Here is a 26,544-nt window from a genome sequence, read left to right as displayed (position 1 = left end):
ATTTTGCTTTGTTATGTATATATATTTTAATAATCTGGTAATATTTAATTTTCATAAGTCATGGACCCTCAGAGTAGGTGTTGTGAGCTTTCAGGGATCCATGGACCTCCAGATGTGTACAGACCCCAGGCTATGAACCGCTGGCCTATGTCACAGAGTCAAGGTGGTCCTTTTTGTCCCGCTACTGTTTATACTGTGCCCGCTTTACCTATGTGTTTCTCTCTAGTATGATCCGAACTTTTCTTTTTCGGTTAATCTCTATATAAATGTACTTCTCTTCCAACTCTCTTATTTTCTGACTTTGTCTCACCTGACATTACTGCTGTTGTATGTTCCTTTACTACCATCTATATGATTCCCACAGAGTGGAGCATGACCGGACTGCATCAGTTTTCTTCAGGAAATAATGTTCTACCGTCTCCATAAGGACCTTCACCACTAAAGGGTCTTGAAGTTCCCACATATACAAGCACCATCCCTCTTTACATGTTCCTATCCGTAGGCCTAATGTTATCAGAAGCATTGGAGGGTTCGACACCTCCGCTTAAATATTAATTTTTTGCGTATCAGCCAACCATTGCTTCTAGGAGGAAGTCATAATCTAGTCATGAGTAGGATCAGTGATCTCCCAAGTAACGAATGTAAGTCACACGATTCCCATTCAACCAGACTATTGGATCCACAAAATATTTCAACGTGGAGGATTTCCTATACGTTCTTGCTTGAAAGATAACCTATCAGTTGTTCATCCATCACTAAATCAATCATACAAGAATAACAGCCTCACTCCAAGCCTCTACCAAGTTCAGCAGGGATCCTTTCCCTGACCACAGCTTCATAGCACCCGTGAGCTTCTCTCCATGTCTTGCCAACCACTGGTACATGTCTTACCATGCTTACTGTTACTCTTGACCTTGTTGTGCAGCCTGAGTGTGCCATCAATTTATATTTTCCTCTACCTATGAACCCCCAATTATTGCTCATCCGATTTACCTTGTAATAGTGTCTTCATCACTGCTCCTCTTGTTACCTTTTTGCTTAGACCCTTAGAATTCCATTTCAAGTCCCTGAGCCTATCTGAGTGCTCCAGCATAGTTGATTCTGCTCTTATAGGTATTCCTTTTGAGGTAACATTGACACTTTCAGAACCGCTTTCAGCTGTCTCTTATTTGTTCCAGTCGCCATGTGTCTAAGGAAGGGTTTTCTTCTACACCTTTCTTCTATCTTCACCAAGCCATGCTCTTTTCTATTTACTTTGAGCGCTGATGGCAACCAGTGTCTCTGCTCTTATTCATAAGAATTTGAACTTATCCTCTCACACAAACAGATTGTGGCAGAGCCCTCTTCTAGTCTTACTTTGCTCTAGTCTACAGTATGGCACGTGTCTGTCCTGTGGATGGTTGTGTCATTTGTGTATGAAATTCAATCATCCTTGGGACATTTTTAAATTAATTTATTTTTCTCTCATTTACACTTGCCCTTTCCCTTATTAGGGCTCATATGTTGTCTAGGCTCTCACCCAATATGTGTAATTGTGGCACTGCTGACACAAAAGATGGCTTTTCTATTTTATTTTTATAAATGGCTTGCTACCCAGCTTACACCTCTTCGCTGCCATGGTATCTCGAAAGCCTGCATGCAGATCTTTTTTTGTCTTAAGGTAAGCCAACCAAAAAATGCTCCAACAGGAATTTTTCCAATAGAGTTCAAATTGTTCACATTATTTGTGGTTTATGGGTATATGACCATTCTACAATAACTTGTATTATTCAGCATTAATGCAAAACTGAAACCAATTTAAGAATGAAGTGGATTATTAAAACATTTGTTTGGATAATAAGAATATATTCTGTTCTGCACAATTCCTAGAGTATTTGCATAAGAAAAACTGTCAGTTCCTTGATTTCATCACAGAAGGTTGTAAAGAAGCTAACACACATGTACATATATATTTTTTTATATTCACACACCACCCTCTAGTAAGTGTTTAAGCCTCATCATTTTCCATCATCTTCCTACAGCATACATGTGCTGTCGCAAAACAATGTCCTTTTTAGGTCTCGCCCTGGCGAAAGCGAGAAGCGCGCTCTCGCCCCGAGACTATAGTTGTCGGGTCAGCCGACAACGAGTAGAGACAAGAGATGGCCACGCGCAGCATTGAGACAGCATGGCAGAGTCAGATTACGACGCGCGCCTTAGGATTTGGTCGTGCGCGTGAGCTTCTACCGTAGACAGCTTACGACGCGCGCCTTGGGATTTGGTCGCGCGCGTGAGCTTCTATCGTAGACCGCTTACGACGCGCGCTTTGTAGGTTTCTGTTTCGTTTTTTTATTACTCGTGCGTGTGCAGCTGGCTTCAAAGTGAGGGGTGAGGCGCCCTCGGGGAAGGAGGCCGGTGGAGAGGAGGAAGGAGCGGCGGAGATCCCCTCCTCGGAGACCCGGTGTGAAGAGGAGCAGGGCAGCGGGGAGTTGGGGCCGAGTGTCGGCGCCCGCGGAGGCACTACGACGAGCAGCACGGTGCGAGCAGCAACGGAGGCGGCGGAAGCGCTGGAGGAAGGGGTCATGCTTGTTTGTTTATTTGCTTTTAATCCCGGGCCTTGTTTTGTAGCAGGTGTCGGTGTCTCCCTGTCTGGTCGTCTGTAAACCTACCCTCTTACTCGGTGTTATTCTCTCCCACATATGCTTGTTAATTAATTGGCTTGTTGTCTCCGCACTCCCGAGGCGTGACGTTGCATGAGACACCCCAGCCCTGGCTCGGTGCTCAGGGGGTCCCCAGAACATGAGTGCCCCACTCTTCCGTAGGCGTGCTGCAGTCTGAGGCAGCCCGAGCTGGTCTAGTGCTTAGGGGGTCTCCAGTACACATATGCCCCACTCTTCTCTGAGCCCCACCCTCTTCAACGTCTACATGAGCCCCCTCGCGGCCATCGTACGCAAACACAGCCTCAGCATAATCTCCTACGCCGACGACACCCAGCTGATCCTCTCCCTGACCAACGACCCCGCCTCCGCCAGAGCCAACCTGCACGAAGGGATGAAAGAGGTAGCCGAGTGGATGACGACCAGCCGCCTGAAACTGAACTCTGACAAGACGGAGGTCCTCATCCTGGGCTCTTCCCCCTCCGCCTGGGACGACTCCTGGTGGCCTCCCGCCCTGGGCACCGCACCCAAACCGACAGACCATGCACGCAACCTGGGCTTCATCCTGGACTCCTCCCTCTCCATGACCAGGCAAGTCAACAACGTCTCCTCGGCGTGCTTCAACATCCTACGCATGCTACGGAAGATCTTCCGGTGGATCCCCACCGAGACCAGGAAGACCGTCACCCAGGCCCTCGTCACCAGCCGACTGGACTACGGCAACGCCCTCTACGCCGGTACCACCGCCAAGCTCCAGAAGAGACTCCAGCGGATCCAGAACGCCTCAGCCAGACTCATCCTCGACATCCCACGAACCAGCCACATCACCGGACATCTGAGAGACCTTCACTGGCTCCCCGTCAACAAAAGAATCACCTTCCGCCTCCTCACCCACGCACACAAAGCCCTACACGACCAAGGCCCGAGCTACCTCAACAGCCGGTTCAACTTCTACGCTCCCAAACGCCACCTCCGATCAGCCAACCACGCCCTCGCCGCCGTCCCCCGCATCCGAAGAGCGACTACAGGAGGAAGGTCCTTCTCCTACCTTGCCGCCAAGACCTGGAACTCCCTCCCGACCGACCTGCGCCTGACCCAAGACCACCTCTCCTTCAGGAGGAAGCTGAAGACCTGGCTGTTCGAGCAGTAGCGGCACCCCACCCCCCCCCCCCCCAGCGCCTTGAGACCCCACGGGTATGTAGCGCGCTCTATAAGTGTCACTGATTGATTGATTCCAAAAGGATGTTGGCCCTGTGCGCTGCGTGTGTCCCTAAGCTCCTATTGTGCACTGCTTGAAACACGAGCCCTTCAGTGGAAACACATGTGTTGTTGGAACAATCAGAGGTGCCTGCTCGGGTTTCCTGCCTGTACTCATGGCTCTGCCACACCCTGTTCCCAAGCCACCCCCGGTGGAATGAGTCCCTTTATAAGAAATGTGTAGGTTTTATCGCACCAGTGAGGCTTTAATATGACTATAGGAGCCTGTCTCTAATCAGCCCAGTGGGTCAGCGAAAAGACGTTTTTCTGCACCCTCAATGGTAGTGTTTTCAGTAGCACTGTGAGGTCGGTACAGTGAGCCTCCGCTGGGGAGGTGTGTGGCATGGTGCTGGGACCTAGGTAGGGCACACGCGACCTGTTATCCTTCGAGGTCGAGAGCTCGAAGTCTGTCCAGATGGGTAATAGCATACACCCGGACATGTTCACCAGGGGTAGATACAGTCCAGGAACGGCAGGCGCTTTAAATGAATAACACCTACCTTTTAGTAGCATGGAAACCACAATCCACATACTCACAAAGTGCCTGGAGGTCAGCAGCGAGCGCTACTCAAGAAATCTGAGCCGCCAGTCCCAGACGTGCTCATTCTCTCGTTTATTAACTCTTTCAGTCATAGTGAATCGCTCATTTAAACTCTGAAAGCGCCACTCAATTCACGGAATCCCATTCAGCCGCACACCACTCATTCAGCTATTCGACCTTTTCACTTACGTACGCACACACACACACAGTCACTCCAGACCATTAACACACACCTCCACTCACCCACACTCACTCACTCACAAGGCGACAGTCACATTGTTTCAGCCAGTAATACTCTCCCGCTCTTCTTGATTTAATGTTACCGACTCATATTAAAAATCTTCTATCCTTAACTTTCAACAGTCTTTTTACAAATAAGGGCTTCGGGAAGAGGTCAAGGAGGTGGACTGTAGAAAGCAAACCTGGCGCCGTGGTTCTTGCTGCTGTTTTCATGACTCTTTAAGATAGGGGTCAAGTCAAGTCAAGATTTATATAGCGCGCTACATACCCATAGGGTCTCAAGGCGCTTGAGGAAGGGTGGGGAATTACTTGTCGAATATCCAAGTTTTAAGTTGCTTTCTGAATGCTAGGTGGTTCTGAGTAATGCGAAGATGAGTGGGAAGTGAGTTCCAGGTTTTAGCTGCCAGGTAGGAGAAGGATCTGCCTCCCATGGTGGTTTTGTTGATGCGAGGTACAGTGGCAAGGGCTTGGTTGGAGGATCGTAGCTGACGGGAGGGGGTGTAGAAGGCCAGTCGTGTGTTGAGGCATTCGGGTCCAAGTTCGTAAAGTGCTTTGTGTGCGTGGGTTAGGAGGCGGAAAGTAATCCTCTTATTTATGGGGAGCCAGTGGAGGTTTTTCAGTTGACCAGAGATGTGTTCTTTACGCGGGATGTCTAGTATGAGCCTGGCTGAAGCGTTCTGGATGCGTTGGAGTTTTTTCTGGAGTTTTGCGGTGGTGCCGGCGTATAGGGTGTTTCCGTAGTCCAGGCGGCTCGTGACCAGTGCGTGGGTGACCGTTTTTCTAGTTTCGGTGGGGATCCAGCGAAATGTTTTTCTGAGCATGCGAAGAATGTTGAAGCAAGATGATGAAACAGCGTTGACTTGTCTGTTCATAGAGAGTGAGGAGTCCAGGATGACGCCCAGGTTCCGTGCGTGGTCCGTCGGGATGGGTGCTTTTCCAAGGGCCTCTGGCCACCAAGAGTCATCCCAGGCGGAGGGGGAGGTGCCTAAGATGAGGACTTCTGTTTTATCTGAGTTCAGTTTTAGACGGCTGTGCTTCATCCACTCGGCTACTTCTTTCATTCCTTCGTGTAAGTTGGTTTTGGCGGTGTTAGGGTCTTTGGTGAGTGAGAGGATCAGTTGAGTGTCGTCAGCGTAGGAGATGATGTTGAGATTGTGTTGGCGAGCGATGGCCGCAAGGGGGCTCATGTATACGTTGAAGAGGGTGGGGCTGAGTGACGATCCTTGTGGCACGCCGCAGATGACTTCAGTGGCCTCTGACTTGAATGGTGGGAGGCGGACTCTCGGTGTTCTTCCGGTGAGGAACGAGGTGATCCATTCCAGTGCTTTTCCATGGATTCCGACGTTTTTGAGGCGCTGTAGAAGGGTGCTATGACAGACTGTGTCGAAGGCAGCGGAGAGGTCGAGGAGGATGAGGGCGACTGTGTCTCCATTGTCCAGTAGAGTTCGAATGTCGTCTGTTGCTGCGATAAGTGCGGTCTCAGTGCTGTGTTTGGCTCGGAAGCCGGACTGTGAGGGGTCGAGGGATTTGTTGGTTTCAAGGAATGTGGCTAGCTGATTGTTGACAGCTTTCTCAATGACTTTGGCCGGGAATGGAAGAAGCGAGATGGGGCAGTAGTTTTTGAGTTCGGTGGGGTCAGCTGTGGGTTTTTTCAGAAGGGCGCTGAGTTCTGCGTGTTTCCAGCTTTCCGGGAAGGTGGTGGAGTTGAGGGAGCAGTTGATGACATCTCGGAGATGTGGTGCTATGATGGAGTCTGCTTTGTTGAAGATGTGGTGAGGGCATGGGTCAGTTGGGGATCCTGAGTGGATGGAGTTCATCAGGCGGATGGTGTCCTCAGTGGAGATTGGGTTCCAGTCGTTAAGGGTGTTCAAGGGGGGTGAAGGTCCTGCAGAAGGTTGGGTGGGTTGGTCTCCGGGTCGGTTGTCGAAGCTGTTGTGGATGTCTGCAATTTTGTTGTGGAAGAAGGAAGCTAGGGAGTCGCAGAGGGCTTAGGAGGGGGTGATGTCGTTGGAGTTGGCTGATGGGTTGGTAAATTCTTTGACGATGTTGAATAATTCCTTGCTGTTGTGGGCGTTGTTATCTAGTCGGTCTTTGAATGCGGCTTTCTTGGCAGACCGGATTAGTTGGTGGTGTATGCGGGTGGCGTTTTTGAAGGCGTCCCTGGTGCTGGTGTTTGGGTCTTTTTTCCAGGCCTTCTCGAGGGAGCGACAGAGTTTCTTCGATTTCTTAAGATCATCGTTGAACCAGGAGGCGTTTTTGCTGCCTTGTTTGTTTTGACGTTTTTTCAACGGTGCTAGGATGTCGGCGCTGTTGGAAAGCCATTGGGTGAGGTTAACGGCTGCTTGGTCGGGGTTTGAGGAGTGGGCGGGGGGGGTTAAGAAGAAGCGATGAGGAGATCTGGTCGCTGGTGATTTTGTTCCAGTTTCTTCACAGGGTGGGTTGAGGATGGTTGTGGATTGTGGTCTTATTGTAGGTAAAGTGAACGCAGCTGTGGTCCGTCCAATGAAGAGCTGTGGTGTGACTGAATGAGACATGTTTGCTGGAGGTGAAGATGGGGTCGAGTGTGTGACCTGCAGTGTGAGTGGGGGTAGTGACCAGTTGTTTGAGTCCGAGGTTGGCGAGATTGTCCAGAAAGGTGGTGGCGCTGCTGTCATTGCTCTTTTCCAGGTGAAAATTTAGGTCTCCCAATAGAATGTAGTCCTCGGAGGGGAGGGCGTGTGGGGTGATAAAGTCAGTGATGTCGTCACTGAATTGTGCACGGGGTCCTGGAGGCCGGTAGAGGAGGGTGCCTCGGAGTGTGGTCTTGGGGTCGGTGTGGATCTGGAAGTGGAGGTGTTCGGCGCTGGCAAGGTTGACGTCTGAGCTGGTTGAGATGCGGATGGAGTTCTTATGGACGATAGCGATGCCTCCTCCTGTTTGCTTGATGCGGTCCTTACGGATGATCTTGTATCCTTCCGGGATGGCAATGGTGATGTCTGGGGCTGATGAGGCATTCATCCATGTTTCTGTTAGGAAGGCGACGTCCGGTGAGATGGTGTCTAGTAGATTCCAGAGGTCGATGGCGTGTCTGTGGACCGAGCGGGTGTTGAGCAGGATGCATTTTAGGTGGTTGGTGTCAGGTCTCTGATTGGTGTTGGTGGATGAGGAGTTGGTATTGGTGCCGTCGAACTTGCAGGAGTTGCAAGAGAAGGACCATGGGTGTGGCCAGGAGTGGCTTGGACGCAGTTGGGGAAACGGCCGGGGTTAAGGGCTAGGAGGGTGGTGGCATCGTAAGTGATGCGAGTGGGCTGGGCATTACGGGAACCAGGGGGTCTGGCGCTAGGCGCGGTCTCGGCGGAGACGGGCTTACCTTTGGCGCACCTTCGGCGCGGCCGTAGCGCGTGGACGCTGCGCGTTGGCTCATCAGCCTTAAATGGATGGTGGAGGGGGCGGAGCGTGGGAGGGGGAGCAGGGAGGCGGGAGCGTAGGGGGAGGGACGGGCTGCAGGCACAACAATATGGACGGGGAGATAAGCAACAGGACCGGGAAATGCGAGCTGGCGCTGAAACATGGGCACAATAACAGAATCAGTTAAGAGAAAGCAATGCCCAGCTTTCCTAAGAGCGATATGCAAATTTGGCTAAACAATGCGTAAAAATCACAGTTCACGAAGAAAACACACTGCAAGCAGAGTTATGCTGAGCGCTACGCAGACAGAGCGGGTGCAGATCCAATTAGTGAAATAACAATTATGCCAGAGGTGGGGAAGCAGCGCTACGATACCAAAAGCAGCGCTATGGATCCAGGAGGGAGGGTGGAGCGGCCGCCTCACACGGAGTCAGGCAAGTCACGGAGGTAACACAGCTGAGACGTCCCTAGTATCTCGTGGGTGGGAGGGGGAGCAGGGAGGCGGGAGCGTAGGGGGAGGGACGGGCTGCAGGCACAACAATATGGACGGGGAGATAAGCAACAGGACCGGGAAATGCGAGCTGGCGCTGAAACACGGGCACAATAACAGAATCAGTTAAGAGAAAGCAATGCCCAGCTTTCCTAAGAGCGATATGCAAATTTGGCTAAACAATGCGTAAAAATCACAATGTAGGCCAGGTGTAGTATCTGCTACTCTTGATTGATGGCTGTGTGGACTTGCATTTTCATCATTGTATACTAGAGGAAACTACCTGCTTTTGTAGCCTTTTCAAACATGTTGTGGTGTTGGCGAACGGCATACTCACCCTTTTAATATAGTTAATTTTCTGTTGATATTGGGTCTGTGGTGGTAGGGTCTTCTAATCTGGAGCTTGACAGGTGATGCAATTCTTCTGCACTGTCAATCAGTGTGTACTAGGGAGAGCCAATGCTGCGAGGCATGCAGTAGTGGAGTTTGGCTTGAAGCCCGCCCACTCTCTGCTCATATTTTTAATTGGCTTGTTGTCTTTGCGTGCAGCCTGTTAATAGAAGTGTTTAATATGTATGCTGAGCTTAGCTGAACACTGCTCATGATTCACATCCAACCACCCACACAACCACAAACACAACACACACCACACACACACACACACCACACACACACGCACACAACCACACACGCACACAACCACACACGCACACAACCACACACGCACACAACCACACACGCACACAACCACACACGCACACACCCACACACAACCACAACCACACCCACACCCACACACACACACAACCACATAACCACACACAACCACATAACCACACACAACCACATAACCACACACAACCACATAACCACACACAACCACACAACCACACCGACAGTGCACACTTTTTACCAGGCAAAGACACCATAAGTCCTCAGCGCACGCTTTCACTGGGCACAAAAACCACCAGCCGTCAGTGCATGCTTTCACCGGGTGCAAACCCCACCAGCCGTCAGTGCACGCTTTCACCAGGCACACACACCACCAGACGTCAGTGCACGCTTTCACCAGGCACACACACCACCAGCCGTCAGTGCACGATTTCACCAGGCACACACACACACACACACACACACACACCACCAGCCGTCAGTGCACGCTTTCACCAGGCACATACCACCAGCCGTCTGTGCACACTTTCACCAGGCACACACACCACCAGCCGTCAGTGCACGCTTCCACCAGGCACACACACCACCAGCCAGCAGTGCACACTTCCACCAGGCACACTCACCACCAGCCATCAGTGCACAATTTCTACAGGCACACAAACCACCAGCCATCAGTGCACACATCAATTCTTAACGCATCCACAATTAACTATTGTAGCAATTGCAGTATGGCGCAATTTACTTTTAAACCACGAAGGAGCCAACATTGGCTCCACCAAGCTGCACAGCCACATCATAGCCTGAATCCAATGAATTAAATGTGTATAATTTTTTCAACATTTTTCCTTTTTTCAACATGCATTTTAATCCTTCTCTTTTGCGTTCAATTCATTTTATTCAATCCATGTTTTACGTCATTGTTCAAAAACGCTCGGGAGCATAAGGTGGATTTCATGCCATGATTTATTTTCTCAATCCCAATGCATTTCGGGAATTAACTTCCCTTCGTCAGGGGAATCTATAAGGGCAAACAAATACTTTCTTTAAGCCATATTATGTCAATTAAGCATTTCATCCACATTTTAAAAAAACGATACACAACAATAACATGAACAATAAACCTGTAGATAAGGCGAGACATATGCACTAAAAAATGACAGTTATTGGCTACATGCAATCTTTTATACACCCACAGTGTTCATATATGTGGTATCCCAAAATAACTCCATTGTTAAGAAATAAATGCACCCCCTTTTTTTTAAATGTAAAAAATAGTACCACTAGTTTAAAGAAACATAAACATGTATAAAATTCACTGCGCTTACCATGACATGCTGTTACATCTTAAAACGTGAGAAACCATTCCAAAATTAGCAAATCCAATTTAAAAGACCATGACTTCATCTCTCTATTGTATTAACGTGCCGCCGAAGCATGCATGTCTCTTTTCAATGCAAACTGTGTCTTTTGTAACCGAACCCATTTATATTAGTTTCCACCCTCTATAATGCCACACAGGTGATTAATTACGTCTGTATGTCACGTGACTCTAAACAGCAAATCAAGTGAGCTGCACATTTAAACCCGTACTCCTCCAAGTCCCAGAGTGCAATATCCCACGTTCTTTTCTCCCTGGAGTCTCACTCGTACCCAAATAGCTCTTCAATAAATTGGTGTTGATAAAAATAAAGATCCACTTCTTTCCAACCCGCCTTATGTCCATAATTAATGTTAGTCTCGTAAGTCTTAGAAGAAATGCTTCATTACAATATTTTTTCTCAAATGCTTGCAGATTCCGTTTACTCTGTAATTTTCCAACATGACACGGCACCCAGCCTCTGCGCCATAGGTCATCTCTGACATCGACTTTGGATCATTATTCTCTGCTGATCTTGTTACTTGCTGTCTTTTTCAACATTTTAATCATTTACTCATGGGTGCAATCTCATTTGGAGACGAAAAATTCATGCAATGAGTTCAATAAGGATGAGATGCACACCTTTGTTTCGCGATCCATTTTAGGAGCATATTAAACCAAATTGTTCTGTTCAAACATTTACTGCGTGCAAGACTTGCTCCGCGCTTCGTCCCATTGCGCTGCAACATTACTAAACCACGAAGGAGCCAACATTGGCTCCACCAAGCTGCACAGCCACATCATAGCCTGAATCCAATGAATTAAATGTGTATAATTTTTTCAACATTTTTCCTTTTTTCAACATTCATTTTAATCCTTCTCTTTTGCGTTCAATTCATTTTATTCAATCCATGTTTTACGTCATTGTTCAAAAACGCTAGGGAGCATAAGGTGGATTTCATGCCATGATTTATTTTCTCCATCCCAATGCATTTCGGGAATTAACTTCCCTTCGTCAGGGGAATCTATAAGGGCAAACAAATGCTTTCTTTAAGCCATATTATGTCAATTAAGCATTTCATCCACATTTTAAAAAAACGATACACAACAATAACATGAACAATAAACCTGTAGATAAGGCGAGACATATGCACTAAAAAATGACACTTATTAGCTACATGCAATCTTTTATACACCCACAGTGTTCATATATGTGGTATCCCAAAATAACTCCATTGTTGAGAAATAAATGCACCCCCTTTTTTTAAATGTAAAAAATAGTACCACTAGTTTAAAGAAACATAAACATGTATAAAATTCACTGCGCTTACCATGACATGCTGTTACATCTTAAAACGTGAGAAACCATTCCAAAATGAGCAAATCCAATTTAAAAGACCATGACTTCAACTGTGTCTTTTGTAACCGAACCCATTTATATTAGTTTCCACCCTCTATAATGCCACACAGGTGATTAATTACGTCTGTATGTCACGTGACTCTAGACACGGCACCCAGCCTCTGTGTCATGTTGGAAAATTACAGAGTAAACGGAGTCTGCAAGCATTTGAGAAAAAATATTGTAATGAAGCATTTCTTCTAAGACTTGCGAGACTAACATTAATTATGGACATAAGGCGGGTTGGAAAGAAGTGGATTTTTATTTTTATCAACACCAATTTATTGAAGAGCTATTTGGGTACGAGTGAGACTCCAGGGAGAAAAGAACGTGGGATATTGCACTCTGGGACTTGGAGGAGTACGGGTTTAAATGTGCAGCTCACTTGGTTTGCTGTTTAGAGTCACGTGACATACAGACGTAATTAATCACCTGTGTGGCATTATAGAGGGTGGAAACTAATATAAATGGGTTCGGTTACAAAAGACACAGTTTGCATTGAAAAGAGACATGCATGCTTCGGCGGCACGTTAATACAATAGAGAGATGAAGTCATGGTCTTTTAAATTGGATTTGCTCATTTTGGAATGGTTTCTCACGTTTTAAGATGTAACAGCATGTCATGGTAAGCGCAGTGAATTTTATACATGTTTATGTTTCTTTAAACTAGTGGTACTATTTTTTACATTTAAAAAAAAGGGTGTGCATTTCTCAACAATGGAGTTATTTTGGGATACCACATATATGAACACTGTGGGTGTATAAAAGATTGCATGTAGCTAATAAGTGTAATTTTTTAGTGCATATGTCTCGCCTTATCTACAGGTTTATTGTTCATGTTATTGTTGTGTATCGTTTTTTTTAAATGTGGGTGAAATGCTTAATTGACATAATATGGCTTAAAGAAAGTATTTGTTTGCCCTTATAGATTCCCCTGACGAAGGGAAGTTAATTCCCGAAATGCATTGGGATTGAGAAAATAAATCATGGCATGAAATCCACCTTATGCTCCCGAGCGTTTTTGAACAATGACGTAGAACATGGATTGAATAAAATGAATTGAACGCAAAAGAGAAGGATTAAAATGAATGTTGAAAAAAGGAAAAATGTTGAAAAAATGATACACATTTAATTCATTGGATTCAGGCTATGATGTGGCTGTGCAGCTTGGTGGAGCCAATGTTGGCTCCTTCGTAGTTTAGTAATGTTGCAGCGCAATGGGACGAAGCGCGGAGCAAGTCTTGCACGCAGTAAATGTTTGAACAGAACAATTTGGTTTAATATGCTCCTAAAATGGATCGCGAAACAAAGGTGTGCATCTCATCCTTATTGAACTCATTGCAATTTACTTTTAAACATATTCATCTAAAGCGCAGCATGCCACCATTGCTACAAAAATAAACATTTTTTTAGCCTACAATTTATAGACTTTCGTTGTGATTGCTATTGCAATATTTAGCAATGCCAATAGCTCAAACTTAATTAATGCGAGACCTATTGCATTGCAAATGCTTGTTAAATCACTACTGTTACATGGGTGTTAAAGATGGACGATCCATATCTGAAATAAAATAGGCAGGCCAAAAATTGTATTACCTGGCCTTCAAACATTTTCTATCATTTATGGAGGTCTGTCCATTGTTCTCCTGATTAAGGGCAGTACCAGATTTTTTGTGGGCTCTGGTACCTTCCTTTGAGCTTTCAAAGGGGAGTTGGATGCAGCTAAGACGAGGGTACGTTATAGGAGGATTCATGATTATGGAACGACACTGAGTTGAAAAACTTGATTGGGCATTGATACACGATTCTGCTAGTCTGAGTGGCCCCATACTAGAGCTCCAGTACTATTTTTTTGTGTGCTTTAAGCAAAGAGTAATTGAACATGAAAGGCATCCATGTTAAGTTAAGAAACAAAACACGATTGCAGAAATCTTTGGCTAAATCTATGCGTTTGATAAAGTGCAGCATGAGGTTTTGGAAAAAAATGTTTTGGTAAAGTTTCAAATGAAGTTTTATAAATTCAGCAGCTGGTTATCTACTGGAATGATGTTTAATCAGTTTGGTCTGTTAAAGTTAATTTTGTTGAAGTTGTTGGCCCGTGGGATCAACAATAACCCCTAGAGATGTTGATGTGTATAACAAATCTCTGAATACAAAATGTACAGACTAGCATATTTTTTTATAAAATGTTTGTTCACAAAGATCTCTGTACATGCGATCAAAATGTAAGCAAACAAATGGACAGTAACAAAAATTGCAGGGATTACAATGCAAATGTTCCTGGAGAATGTTGGGGTGTATTGGGCATTTTTTTATATCGTGCCTCGAATTTTGGGGCTACCTACCATCAAAAATAAATCCCTGTATAGAGAGCTGTAACTTGTTTTATAGGACATTTATGCAGTTAAACCTGAATAACATGATGTCTTACATTTTCGTAAAAACGTTGTGGTGTTATTTTGTTTCACACTATTCATAAAGCCAAACACAACGTTTTTACTCCTTTCTGCTTTATTCCTTCTTGTTCCTTGTTAACATGTTCTGCTTCGGCCCAGCTCTGAAATGATGGGGCACATTGACCTGGCCCCTGAGGTGAATGTGAACAATCTACGGCCTCTACTTTCACGCGATGTAGTGGATCTGCTTCTGAACAAATACATGTCTACTCTCACTGTGAGTAACGCCGTGTTGGCCATCTGAACCTCGAAACAAAATGTAGTCCTTTGGTATACAGGAATTGTTGAGCTTTATATTGTTCTTTCATCTTCATTTCGTATTCTTTAGACTTCTTTGATGTCAGGGAAAAGTTACTTTTGTTTTCACTTTCTTTTTTCTATATAGCTTATTAGCTTCTGGTCCCTTTTTTATTGTAAACTTTTGACAAAATAATTCAGCAACAAAAGAAGCTTAGTCATCCAACTTGCAGTGCAGCAAGATAATATGAATCAAACGAACAGAAGACAAAGTGAAAAGCATCTATTATCGAATTAAATAAAAATAAAGTTCTGTTGAAGAAAACAAAGTTGTTTTTAAAAATTAATATGCTCAAAAGAAGGAAAAATGAGTCCATGCCGCCTTAATCTCTTGAAATTCAACCTGTTTATGTATTGCATTATCAGAAAGATTTTAGTGTAGCTTAGTTTTTCTGCCTTTTGGTCCTTTGATCTATTTCATTGTGCCTATTTTTTATCATTTAGGTAAAACACGTTGTTAGGCAATACACCATGTAACATATCAGTTGATAACTATTAGAGATTTTAAAGCATAATCCATTATATACATTTAATGTGATCGAGAGACAAAAACACAATTGCATCTAAACCTCGCCATAACTGATGTGTTTAGAAGGTTTATAATAATGAAACCACATTTAAACATTACTACCCTACATAATACATCATCAGGCTACTTTTAGTGGAACAAACCTTAACATTCCAATCAAGAAACCAGAAACCGTAAATGTTCTTTCCAGTACTAACAGTATAGAAATAAAATGTGACCTAATGTTTCCTTTTCTGCAGTTCTGTAACCTACACAGTCGCACCTGCAGTGGTACTCTGCACTATTTTCCAATTAAATTAGACCAATCTAAAACTCAGAATGATTTTTACTAGTGGGCACTAAGCAACTTATTGCCAGCATTCTTTGGATCTATGAATTACAATAATTACAAACATGACCATTAGTTCTAATTTTGGAATACTTTCTAAAACATGATAAATTTGATTTCTTTCTGTAGTCAGACTTTAATTTCTTCTTTGTACTGAATATATAGCGTACGAGGGTTGGGGTTTACTTGATTTGAATTCAGGCACAGTGTAGCAGCTTTCTTCCATATAACCTTCAAAGCAACTGATGACATGAGTCACAAAGATAAACTTACACATTTGCGTAAGTTTGCTATTGTTTGGTATTTATAATCTACGAGTTTAATTTTGCTAATAGTAATTTTATGACTTCAGAGAGTCCGCAGAAGGGGTGGAGAATTCCACACATATAAAGATAGACTTGTCCTTTCTATTTGTGTGCGAAGTTCTCCGCCCGGCTTCATAAAGTTACAATAAGTAAAATTAAACTCTTAGTTTGTGAATACCCAAAAATAGTAAGCTTGCACATAAATACAAGTTTACCTTTGTGAATCAGACCCTGAGTGTTCACTATCGGTAGGGTATACCTTAATCAGATTATGATGTATAGTACCTGGTCGATTTGCCAAAGAAAGTTGTTTCCAATAACCTGTTACTAACTTAGGAACTTTAGTTCAAGAAGCATGTTCCAATCCTAAACATGATGTAATAGACTGGTCTAGGCCTGCTTCATCATTTTCTAACATACAGCTTTCATCAGAATGTTCCAGAAGAGATCTAATGCCTACCTCCCCAGTATTCTTTCCACAGCTGCACATTGTTGAAAACTTCTAGTTACCCAAGATTGAAGAATACAGTGGAGTCTATTTATATAGAATTATTTTTTTTTTTTGGGGGGGGGGGGGACAAAAAAACGAGCTGCTCTTCAGCCACTGTCCGTCACGAAACCTTACAATGTCCTTTATGAATATTTGAAATCCACTGTTTACCATTTACTTATTCTTAGCACTTTGCACACTATTTAGAGTAGGAAGGTTTCGAGTCAGTTATAAACTCAAGAAGCTTACCACCAAACTAGTGTTAGTGGATGTGATAACATTTGTTTACTGTGTTCATAGAGAGAGGTGTTCTAAAATAGTGCTTTCATATTGATTAATCTAGGGTGATTTCTTCATCTGATTACATCTTCCTCCGTCTAACTATAGTCCTTGCTTTGTATAAATCAGACCTTGGGTGCCCACTTCCACTCCCTTCTACCCCCCCAAAGAAATGGTATTGGTACTATAAAAAGTCTGTGCTTGCTAACACTGAATCCCAGTCAAACCCCAGATTTATTTTCTTTATTTTATAGTGATCTTTTGCAGAGATAAATTATTGCTTCCAAGCTGGATTCCCGCGTAAGATTAGTACCTTAGTTCTGTGTTTTGGGAGTTCCATTGGACATTTTAAACATCCTCATCAGACTTCATCAGGGTGACTTTGTGAGGGTATGGTGGGGTCCTGAGGGAGCAGACAGATCCGATGCCCATCAGCAGGGGAGTGTCCAGGTGTGTGTATTAGCACCTACTTTATTTTCTCTATTCATCATTGGGGTTTTTGACCATCTTGATGTGGAGAGGGCAGATGTCCCGAAGTTGAGTGGAACTAAGATCCCTCCTTTCCTCTTCGCGTACCATATCCTCCTCCTCTCTAGAACTCCTTTTGGGCGCCAACTCCTCTTAACTAAGTTGAAGGACTTGTGCTCGTCAAGAGGTTTGGAGATCTACTCGCAGAAGACCAAGCTCATGGCTTTTAGACCCCATAAAAATTCAAGTTGCCAGCTATCTCTTGGCTGACACCCTGCAGCCGATCTCATCCTTTGACTACCTTGAGGTTAAGATCACTCCCTCCCTGTCCTGGACGCCCAGATTTTTAAAAGTAACCTGATTATTCCTCATTCTTCGGCTGGCATTGTGAAAATGCACAAAACGTCTGTCTGGCAGCTACCCTGGCTCTGCAGGTTAATAGAGCCAAAACGTAAGCAGCAGCATTTTATTGTGCTGACCTGTGGGGACATTCAAATACCAACTTGCTAAAATCAAAAGAATTTAAGGGGCACATGCATCAATCTTTTGACCGGTCGCTAACGGGCGATTCGCAGAATCGGCTCCTTTTGCGACTGGTAAAGAGCCATTTTTGATGCATCAACCCAAATGCATTTGCAAAATAGGTAATCGCAATTTTTGCGATTACCTATTTTGCAAATGCATTTAGGGAATCACAATTTGCGATTCTTCAAATGCAATTCAAGAAGCATTTTCAAAAAGCGACTATGCATTAAGGAATCGCAAATTAACATCAACTTCAAGTTGATGTTAATTTGCACATCCTTAGAAAAATGCACAAAATAGCATTTTACTAAGTGCCATGTCACATACACATGCCCTTAGGGCATGTGTTTGCATAACATGTGCACACTTACCCTTTTTGGGGGTGCATCAGGGGGCCCTAGGCCGACTAGCACCCTTACAATTGCATTCACAATTTGCGATTACCTATTTGGTACCTGTTTGGTAATCGCAAATTGTAAATGTTTCCTATTCATTCCTATACACATCTAGGCCCATAGGAATAAATGGGAAAGCATTCCCTAATAATGAATCGCAATTTGCAAATCGCTATTCGGGAATGGGTAGGAATCGCAATTATTTTTGCGAAACCTACATGCATAAGAAATTGCGACTCCTAAGTAGCGATTCCTTAAAAATCGCTATTAAGGAATCGCAATTCCTCATCTTGATGCATGTGCCCATAAGTTCTTTAAATCCTTGCTCAATCTCCCCCAGTCCGCTCCCACTTTTACTATGATCTTTGATACTGCCCAAAAAAGCAGAGAATATCTTGCTGCCTTAAGACCCCTTCCTTATTGGACCGGACTATGGTGCAGCCAAGTATTGGACTTGTAAGAAAGAATGTCTTTGAAATTAGGAGCCTTGATACAGGCAACAAGATTAAGTCAAGTCAAGTCAGTAAATTTATATAGCGCGCTACATACCCAGAGGGTCTCAAGGCGCTTGAAGAGGGGTGGGGAATTACTTCTCGAATATCCAGGTTTTAAGTTGCTTTCTGAATGCTAGGTGGTTTTGAGTGAGGCGAAGGTGCATGGGAAGTGAGTTCCAGGTTTTGGCCGCTAGGTAGGAGAATGATCTACCTCCCATGGTGGTTTTGTTGACGCGGGGAACAGCAGCGAGGGCTTGGTTGGAAGAGCGCAGCTGGCGGGGGGGGGGTGTAGAAGGAAAGACGTGTATTGAGGCAATCGGGTCCAAGTTCGTAAAGAGCTTTGTGTGCGTGGGTGAGGAGGCGGAAAGTTATCCTCTTATTGACGGGGAGCCAGTGAAGGTTTTTCAGGTGACCAGAAATGTGTTCTTTACGCGGGATGTCTAATATGAGTCTGGCTGATGCGTTCTGGATGCGTTGGAGTTTTTTCTGAAGTTTTGCGGTGGTGCCGGCGTAAAGGGTGTGTTCGAGGCATATGGGCTGCAGATGGTACATTATGAATAGATCGCCATCTGGTGTTGGGCTCGGATGATTGCACTTTGTTTTTCTCTTGGAGAGTCTTTTGTATGTTGGTGACTCCTCCCTTAGTTGGTAGTGCGCATGGGCATCGGCTCCATCCTTAGATTGTTTTTTTCCGCCATCGGGTTCGGATGAAGATCGAGACGCTCCAGATCAACTTCAGAAGAAAGTGATTTTTCGGCGCGTATTCCCTTTCCAATTCGACGGTATTGTTAGCGAACGCGTTCTTTTCCATTCCGACGCGTTATAAATTCAAAATAGAAGAGAAAAACTTAGATCTACGTCGAAGAACAGGAGACCTTTTTCGACGCAGTCAAGCCCGGAGTCCATGGAAAGGACTCCATTCAAAAAATGTCCATCGTGTGGTGCTAAGTTCCCACACAAGGACCTACACGAGGTGTGCAACCTCTGTCTATCGCCTGAACACGAATCCAGGGACTGCGAAGCCTGCACAGCATTCTCCTCCAAGCTAACGATTAGAAATCGTCGAGCTCGAAGACACGAGGCTTCCAGAATGCAGGCGGAGGCAATCCCGGAGCTGTTCGGAGACGAACAAATCGAGGAAGAAGAGGACCAGTCGGGGTCGGAAGGGGACCAGTCGGAGGTTGAAGAACTCTTCGAGCAACAAACCGTGAGTGACGACGTCCCCTTACCGAAAAACCGACCCCGTGCGGTAACGACCCCGCCCTCGGGCCCGGTCAAACCGCTGAAAAAAGTTTCCGACGCCCCGCCTTCGGGCCCGGCAACGAAACCGAAACTGAAACCGAAACACTCGGAATCCCACCATGTCGGATCCGAGAAAAGGGCATCATCGACTTCGACACCGAGGCTGAATACAAAGGAGAGCTCGGTATCGAAACATTCCATGTCGAAAAAGAAATATGATGTATCGCCCAAAAGACACTCGATACCCAAAAAGTCGGAATCGAACAGACATTCGGTGTCGAAAACAGAAAGATCTGAAGATCGAAAACAAAAACAGCTCTCGGAACCAGGACCCTCGGTACCGATTCAAGAGCAACAAACAGATCCCAAACAAAAGATCTTGTTTATTGACCCACAGACTGGGAAAGTGGTCACGAAGAAGAGAAAGAGTGAACAGGCAGAAGATAAACCTCTTCCTTCAAAAAAGAGAACAATGGAGACGAACATAACTCCTCCTGCTTCTCCTCGTCCTAGAGACACACCCTCTTCTCCTATTCCTCACAATAGGCCACATATTCCTACACCCTCCACACCAAGACCAGCTACACCTCAGTCAGATGTAGACAGTGATATAGGGGAGGGAGAACCTCAAGGGGATGACGAATCTATCCAAGATGAGGAAGATCCATGGGAAAATTACGATGTAGGGTCAGATGAGGACAACGACCCAGAGCTGTACCCCTCAAAGCCTTCACCACCCGATGATAACACAGGTTTTGTGCAGCTCATTAATAGGGCAGCAAAATATCACAAACTAGATATGCACACAGAACCTCAGATAGAGGATTTCTTGTTAGAGACTCTACCTAGTGCACAGAGAACATCAGGTACTCTTCCTATGCTAAAGGGTCTTCTCACTCACACAGAAGAAATATTCGAAAACCCAGTGAGAGCCAGGGTGTTAAACCCAAGAATCGATAAGAAATACAAAGCGGCTCCAAAGGACCCAATATTTATTAGAGGGCATGCACCTCTAGACTCGCTGGTGGTCTCAAACGCTCGTAAAAGAGCAAATTCATTATCTACAGGAGAGGCTCCTCCACCAGATAAAGAGTCGAAGTTAATAGATGCATCAGGCAAAAGAGTAGCATCACAAGCAGCGAATAGCTGGCGTATAGCTAATACACAAGCACTACTCGCACGGTACGACAGGGCACATTATGATGAGTTAGAGAAACTTCTCACACATCTTCCAAAAGAACATCAGAAGAAGGCAGACCAATTAATACAGGAAGGTAAAATAATAACCAATACTTCCATTAAGTGTGCATTAGACGCAGCAGACACTGCAGCAAGGTCTATTAACACTAGTGTCATGCTAAGAAGGCACGCGTGGCTTAGAATCTCAGGATTTAAACAAGAAGTTCAAACAGCCCTACTGAACAGACCATTTGACCAGAAGACATTGTTTGGTTCAAGTACAGACGAGACATTAGAAAAGATGAAGAAAGATACAGAAACGGCTAAGTCAATGGGAGCATTGCAACAGCCAACGCACAGAGGTTCCTTTCGTAGATCCACCTATAGAGGGGGCTCAAAAAACACAGGAACAAATCAGCAATCCACATCTTTCACACCAACATCACCCAGAGGTAATTCAAGAGGTAATTACAGAGGTAACAACAATAAGGGTAGAGGCCGCGGAAATAATAACAACCGCAACGCCTCAACACCAAAACAGTGACTTCATAGATCTCCCCCCAGACCACATAACACCGGTCGGGGGACGTCTATCACAGTTCCTACCTGTCTGGGAAAACATCACGTCAGACAAGTGGGTGAGACAAATTATCCAACATGGTTATTGCCTAGAACTCACAGCTACCCCACCAAACATCCCCCCCAAACAGCGCCCAATGAGTCAGGATCATCTGACATTGTTAAAAGAAGAAGTGCTAGCACTTCTACAAAAGCATGCAATAGAGAAGGTCCCAAAGGATCAACAAGGAACAGGAGTATACTCTCTATACTTCCTGATCCCCAAAAAGGACGGGTCCCTACGACCAATATTAGACCTCAGACCTCTCAATGCTTACATAAATTCGGAACACTTCCACATGGTCACGCTCCAACAAGTACTCCCTTTACTGAAGAAAGGGGACTTTCTTTCTACACTGGATCTAAAAGACGCTTACTTTCATATCCCAATTCACAAAGCCCACAGAAAATACCTAAGGTTTGTGTTAGAAGGACAACACTACCAGTTCAAGGTCCTTCCGTTCGGTGTCACAACAGCACCGAGAGTTTTCACAAAATGCCTAGCTGTGGTGGCAGCACACCTAAGAAGACAACAAATACATGTCTTCCCATACTTGGACGATTGGCTAATAAAGGCCAAATCAAAGGAGGAATGTCTTCACAACACACAGAAGACAATTCAACTGCTGCACCACCTAGGGTTTACGGTGAACTACAAAAAATCACACCTGCAACCAAACCAGATCCAGCAATACCTGGGGGCTACAGTAGACACAGAAAAGGCAATAGCATACCCCAACCCAATCAGAGTACAGACAATGGTCGGGTTAATACAAAGATTTCAACCACAACACTCACTACCAGCACGAGTGTTTATGCAACTATTAGGCATGATGTCCTCTTGCATACTGCTAATACCACATGCCAGACTACAAATGCGCCCACTACAAGAGTGTCTAGCGACACAGTGGAATCAGGCTCAAGGTCAGATTACAGATCTGGTGTTGGTAAACGACCGGACGTATCGCTCTCTGAAGTGGTGGAACACAGAAAACATTTCCAAGGGACGGTCGTTCCTAGAGCCAATTCCACAAGTAATAATAACAGCGGACGCATCGCTCTCCGGATGGGGAGCGCATATGGACAAATACACAGTACAGGGGAAGTGGAGTGCGCAGCAAAAGAAACTGCACATCAACTACCTGGAACTATTAGCAATATTTCTAGCACTAAAAGCTTTCCAAATGCAAATAACAAACAAGGCAGTCCTGATCAGAACAGACAACATGACTGCAATGTATTATATTCAAAAACAGGGGGGGACACACTCTCTCCAACTGTCCAAACTAGCACAGGACATATGGAGATGGGCCATTCCGCAAAAAATCTACCTGTTAGCGGAACACCTACCAGGAATTCAAAATCAAATAGCAGACATCCTAAGCAGACAGTCAGAACAAGTTCACGAATGGGAACTGCACGACCAAATACTACAGCCATTCTTCCAAAAATGGGGGCAACCAGAGATAGATCTGTTTGCAAATCATCAGAACGCAAAATGCAAACAATTCGCATCCAGGTACCCACACCAAAGGTCCCAGGGCAATGCACTGTGGATAAATTGGTCCAACAAATTTGCTTACGCGTTCCCTCCTCTACCACTGATTCCATTACTGGTGAGGAAACTGCAGCAACACTCAATGACAATGATACTAGTGGCACCCACGTGGGCAAGACAGCCGTGGTTCACCACGCTGCTACAACTCTCACAAGTACCACATCAAAAGCTAAGGTTATTACCCATGCATCTTACACAGAACCATGGAGAAATAATGCACCCAGATCCCAAACAACTGAACCTAGCGATCTGGCTCCTGAGGTCATAGAGTTTGGGTATTTAGATTTACCACCAGAATGCATGGAAATCATTAAACAGGCAAGACGTCCTACCACCAGAGCATGTTATGCAGCAAAATGGAAGAGGTTTGCTATACACTGTAACAGTAAGCACATCAACCCTCTGGACGCATCCACTAAACAAATCATTTGCTATTTATTACACTTACAGCAATGTAATCTAGCATATACCTCTATTAGGGTTCATCTAGCAGCCATAGCGGCGTACCTACAAAACAGGCAACACCTGTCACTGTTTAAAGTACCAGCAATTAAAGCTTTCATGGAAGGACTCAAAAGAGTCATTCCACCAAGAAGACCACCTTCCCCAGTCTGGAATCTCAACATAGTGCTTACCAGACTAATGGGGCCACCCTTTGAACCTATGCATAGGTGTGAAATACAATTCCTCACATGGAAGGTGGCCTTCCTCATAGCTATCACGTCACTTAGAAGAGTAAGTGAACTGCAGGCTTTTACGATTCAAGAACCATTTATGCAGCTACACCAAAATAAAGTGGTTCTTAGAACAAACCCAAAATTCTTACCAAAGGTTATCTCAGCATTCCACATCAATCAGTCAGTGGAATTACCGGTTTTCTTTCCAAAACCACAAACAGTAGCAGAAAGAGCCCTACATACACTGGATGTTAGGAGGGCCATATTGTACTATATAGAAAGAACACAAACTTTCAGAAAGACAAAACAGCTATTTGTTGCGTTTTCTCCTACACATAAAGGCAATCCCATCTCCAAAGCGGGCATTGCCAGATGGATTGTAAAATGCATTCAAATATGCTACTTAAAAAGGCAAAGAGAACATTAACTGTTCCTCCTAGAGCTCACTCTACACGTAAACTAGGAGCATCTATGGCATTTCTGGGAAACATTCCACTAGATGACATATGCAAAGCGGCTACCTGGGTTACACCGCACACTTTCACAAAACACTATTGTGTTGATGTGCACGCAACACAACAAGCTAGAGTGGGACAAGCAGTATTAAAAACATTGTTTCAGACAGTTGCAACAGACACGGGCGACCACCGCTAGGGAGAGAACTGCTGTATAGTCTATTCATAATGTACCATCTGCAGCCCATATGCCTCGAACGGAATATGCTACTTACCAGTATGCATCTGTTCTTGGCATAGAGGGCTGCAGAGTGGTACATGCCCTCCCAGCCTCCCCGGAAACCTGTGTCTGTTCCAACATTATCTTATTTAGATACACTTACATGGGCATTCTTATCTGTATTCTACTATACTACTCCATCTAACCCTACTATGGCAAAACAATCTAAGGATGGAGCCGATGCCCATGCGCACTACCAACTAAGGGAGGAGTCACCAACATACAAAAGACTCTCCAAGAGAAAAACAAAGTGCAATCATCCGAGCCCAACACCAGATGGCGATCTATTCATAATGTACCACTCTGCAGCCCTCTATGCCAAGAACAGATGCATACTGGTAAGTAGCATATTCCTTCCGTAGTCCAGGCGGCTTGTAACCAGTGCGTGGGTGACCGTTTTTCTAGTTTCGGTGGGGATCCAGCGAAATGTTTTTTTGAGCATGCGGAGAATGTTGAAGCAAGATGAAGAGACGGCGTTGACTTGTCTGGTCACCGAGAGTGAGGAATCCAGGATGACGCCTAGGTTCCGTGCGTGATCCTTCGGGATGGGTGCTTTTCCAAGGGCCTCTGGCCACCAAGAGTCGTCCCAGGCGGAGGGGGAGGTACCTAAGATAAGAACTTCTGTTTTGTCTGAATTCAGTTTCAGACGGCTATTCTTCATCCATTCGGCTACCTCTTTCATTCCTTCATGTAGGTTGTTTTTGGCCATGTTTGAGTCTTTGGTGAGTGAGAGGATCAGTTGAGTGTCATCAGCGTAGGAGATGATGTTGAGGTTGTGTTGGCGAGCGATGGTCGCGAGGGGGCTCATGTATACGTTGAAGAGGGTGGGGCTGAGTGAAGATCCTTGTGGTACGCCGCAGATGACTTCTGTGGCCTCTGACTTGAATGGTGGGAGGCGTACTCTCTGAGTTCTTCCGGCAAGGAATGAGGTGATCCATTCCAGTGCTTTTCCTTGGATTCCGATGTTTCTGAGTCGTTGTAACAGGGTGTTATGACAGACTGTGTCGAAGGCTGCGGAGAGGTCGAGGAGGATTAGGGCGACTGTGTCTCCATTGTCCAGTAGAGTACGGATGTCGTCTGTTGCTGCGATAAGTGCAGTCTCAGTACTGTGTTTGGCTCGGAAGCCGGACTGTAAGGAGTCGAGGGATTTGTTGGCTTCGAGGAAGGCGGCGAGCTGGTTGTTGACAGCTTTCTCGATGACTTTGGCCGGGAATGGAAGGAGCGAGATGGGGCGGTAGTTTTTGAGTTCGGTGGGGTCAGCTGTGGGTTTTTTCAGAAGGGCGCTGAGTTCGGCGTGTTTCCAGCTTTCTGGGAAGGTGCCGGAGTTGAGGGAGCAGTTGATGACATCTCGGAGGTGTGGTGCTATGATGGAGTCTGCTTTGTTGAAGATGTGGTGAGGGCATGGGTCTGTGGGGGATCCTGAGTGGATGGAGTTCATCAGGCGGATGGTGTCCTCAGTGGAGATTGGGTTCCAGTCATTAAGGATGTTCAAGGGGGGTGAAGGTACGGCAGTGGGTTGGGTGGGTTGGTCTTCGGGTTGGTTGTCAAAGCTGTTGTGGATGTCTGCGATTTTGTCGTGGAAGAACGAAGCTAGGGAGTCGCAAAGGGTTTGAGAGGGGGTGATGTCGTTGGAGTTGGCAGTGGGGTTGGTAAACTCTTTGACGATGTTGAATAATTCCTTGCTGTTGTGGGCATTTTTGTCTAGTCGGTCTTTGAAAGCAGTTTTCTTGGCAGTCCGGATTAATTGGTGGTGGATTCGGGTGGCGTTTTTGAAGGCGTCCCTGGTGTTGGTGGTTGGGTCTTTTTTCCAGGCTCTCTCAAGGGAGCGACAGAGTTTCTTGGATTTCTTAAGATCCTCGTTGAACCAGGGGGCGTTTTTGCTGCCTGGTTTGATTTGACGTTTTTTCAAAGGTGCTAGGTTGTCGGCGGTGTTGCTTAGCCATTGAGTGAGGTTAATGGCTGCTTGGTTGGGGTTCGATGAGTGGGCAGG

The 26,544-nt window shown here is 45.3% G+C and overlaps 2 protein-coding genes across 3 annotated transcripts in view; one reads left to right on the top strand and one right to left on the bottom strand.

The window, feature by feature from the left end:
* Window positions 1-26,544, top strand: part of EXOC3 (exocyst complex component 3) — a 291,571-nt gene that overhangs the window by 31,012 nt on the left and 234,015 nt on the right. For both annotated transcript variants that reach the window (XM_086965203.1, XM_086965204.1), the window contains exon 5: window positions 14,535-14,652. In XM_086965203.1, coding sequence (XP_086821329.1) covers window positions 14,535-14,652 — 118 coding nt within the window. The remainder of the gene's footprint in view (window positions 1-14,534; window positions 14,653-26,544) is intronic.
* LOC147722730 (uncharacterized) overlaps window positions 1-26,544 on the bottom strand; it is a 637,985-nt gene that overhangs the window by 497,578 nt on the left and 113,863 nt on the right. The window lies entirely within an intron of this gene.

This window comes from Lissotriton vulgaris, chromosome 4_1 (genome assembly GCF_964263255.1).
Source record: "Lissotriton vulgaris chromosome 4_1, aLisVul1.2, whole genome shotgun sequence".
Lineage (NCBI taxonomy): Eukaryota > Metazoa > Chordata > Amphibia > Caudata > Salamandridae > Lissotriton > Lissotriton vulgaris.
Note: the sequence above shows the minus strand (reverse complement) of the source record. Positions and strands in the feature narration are given on the sequence as shown.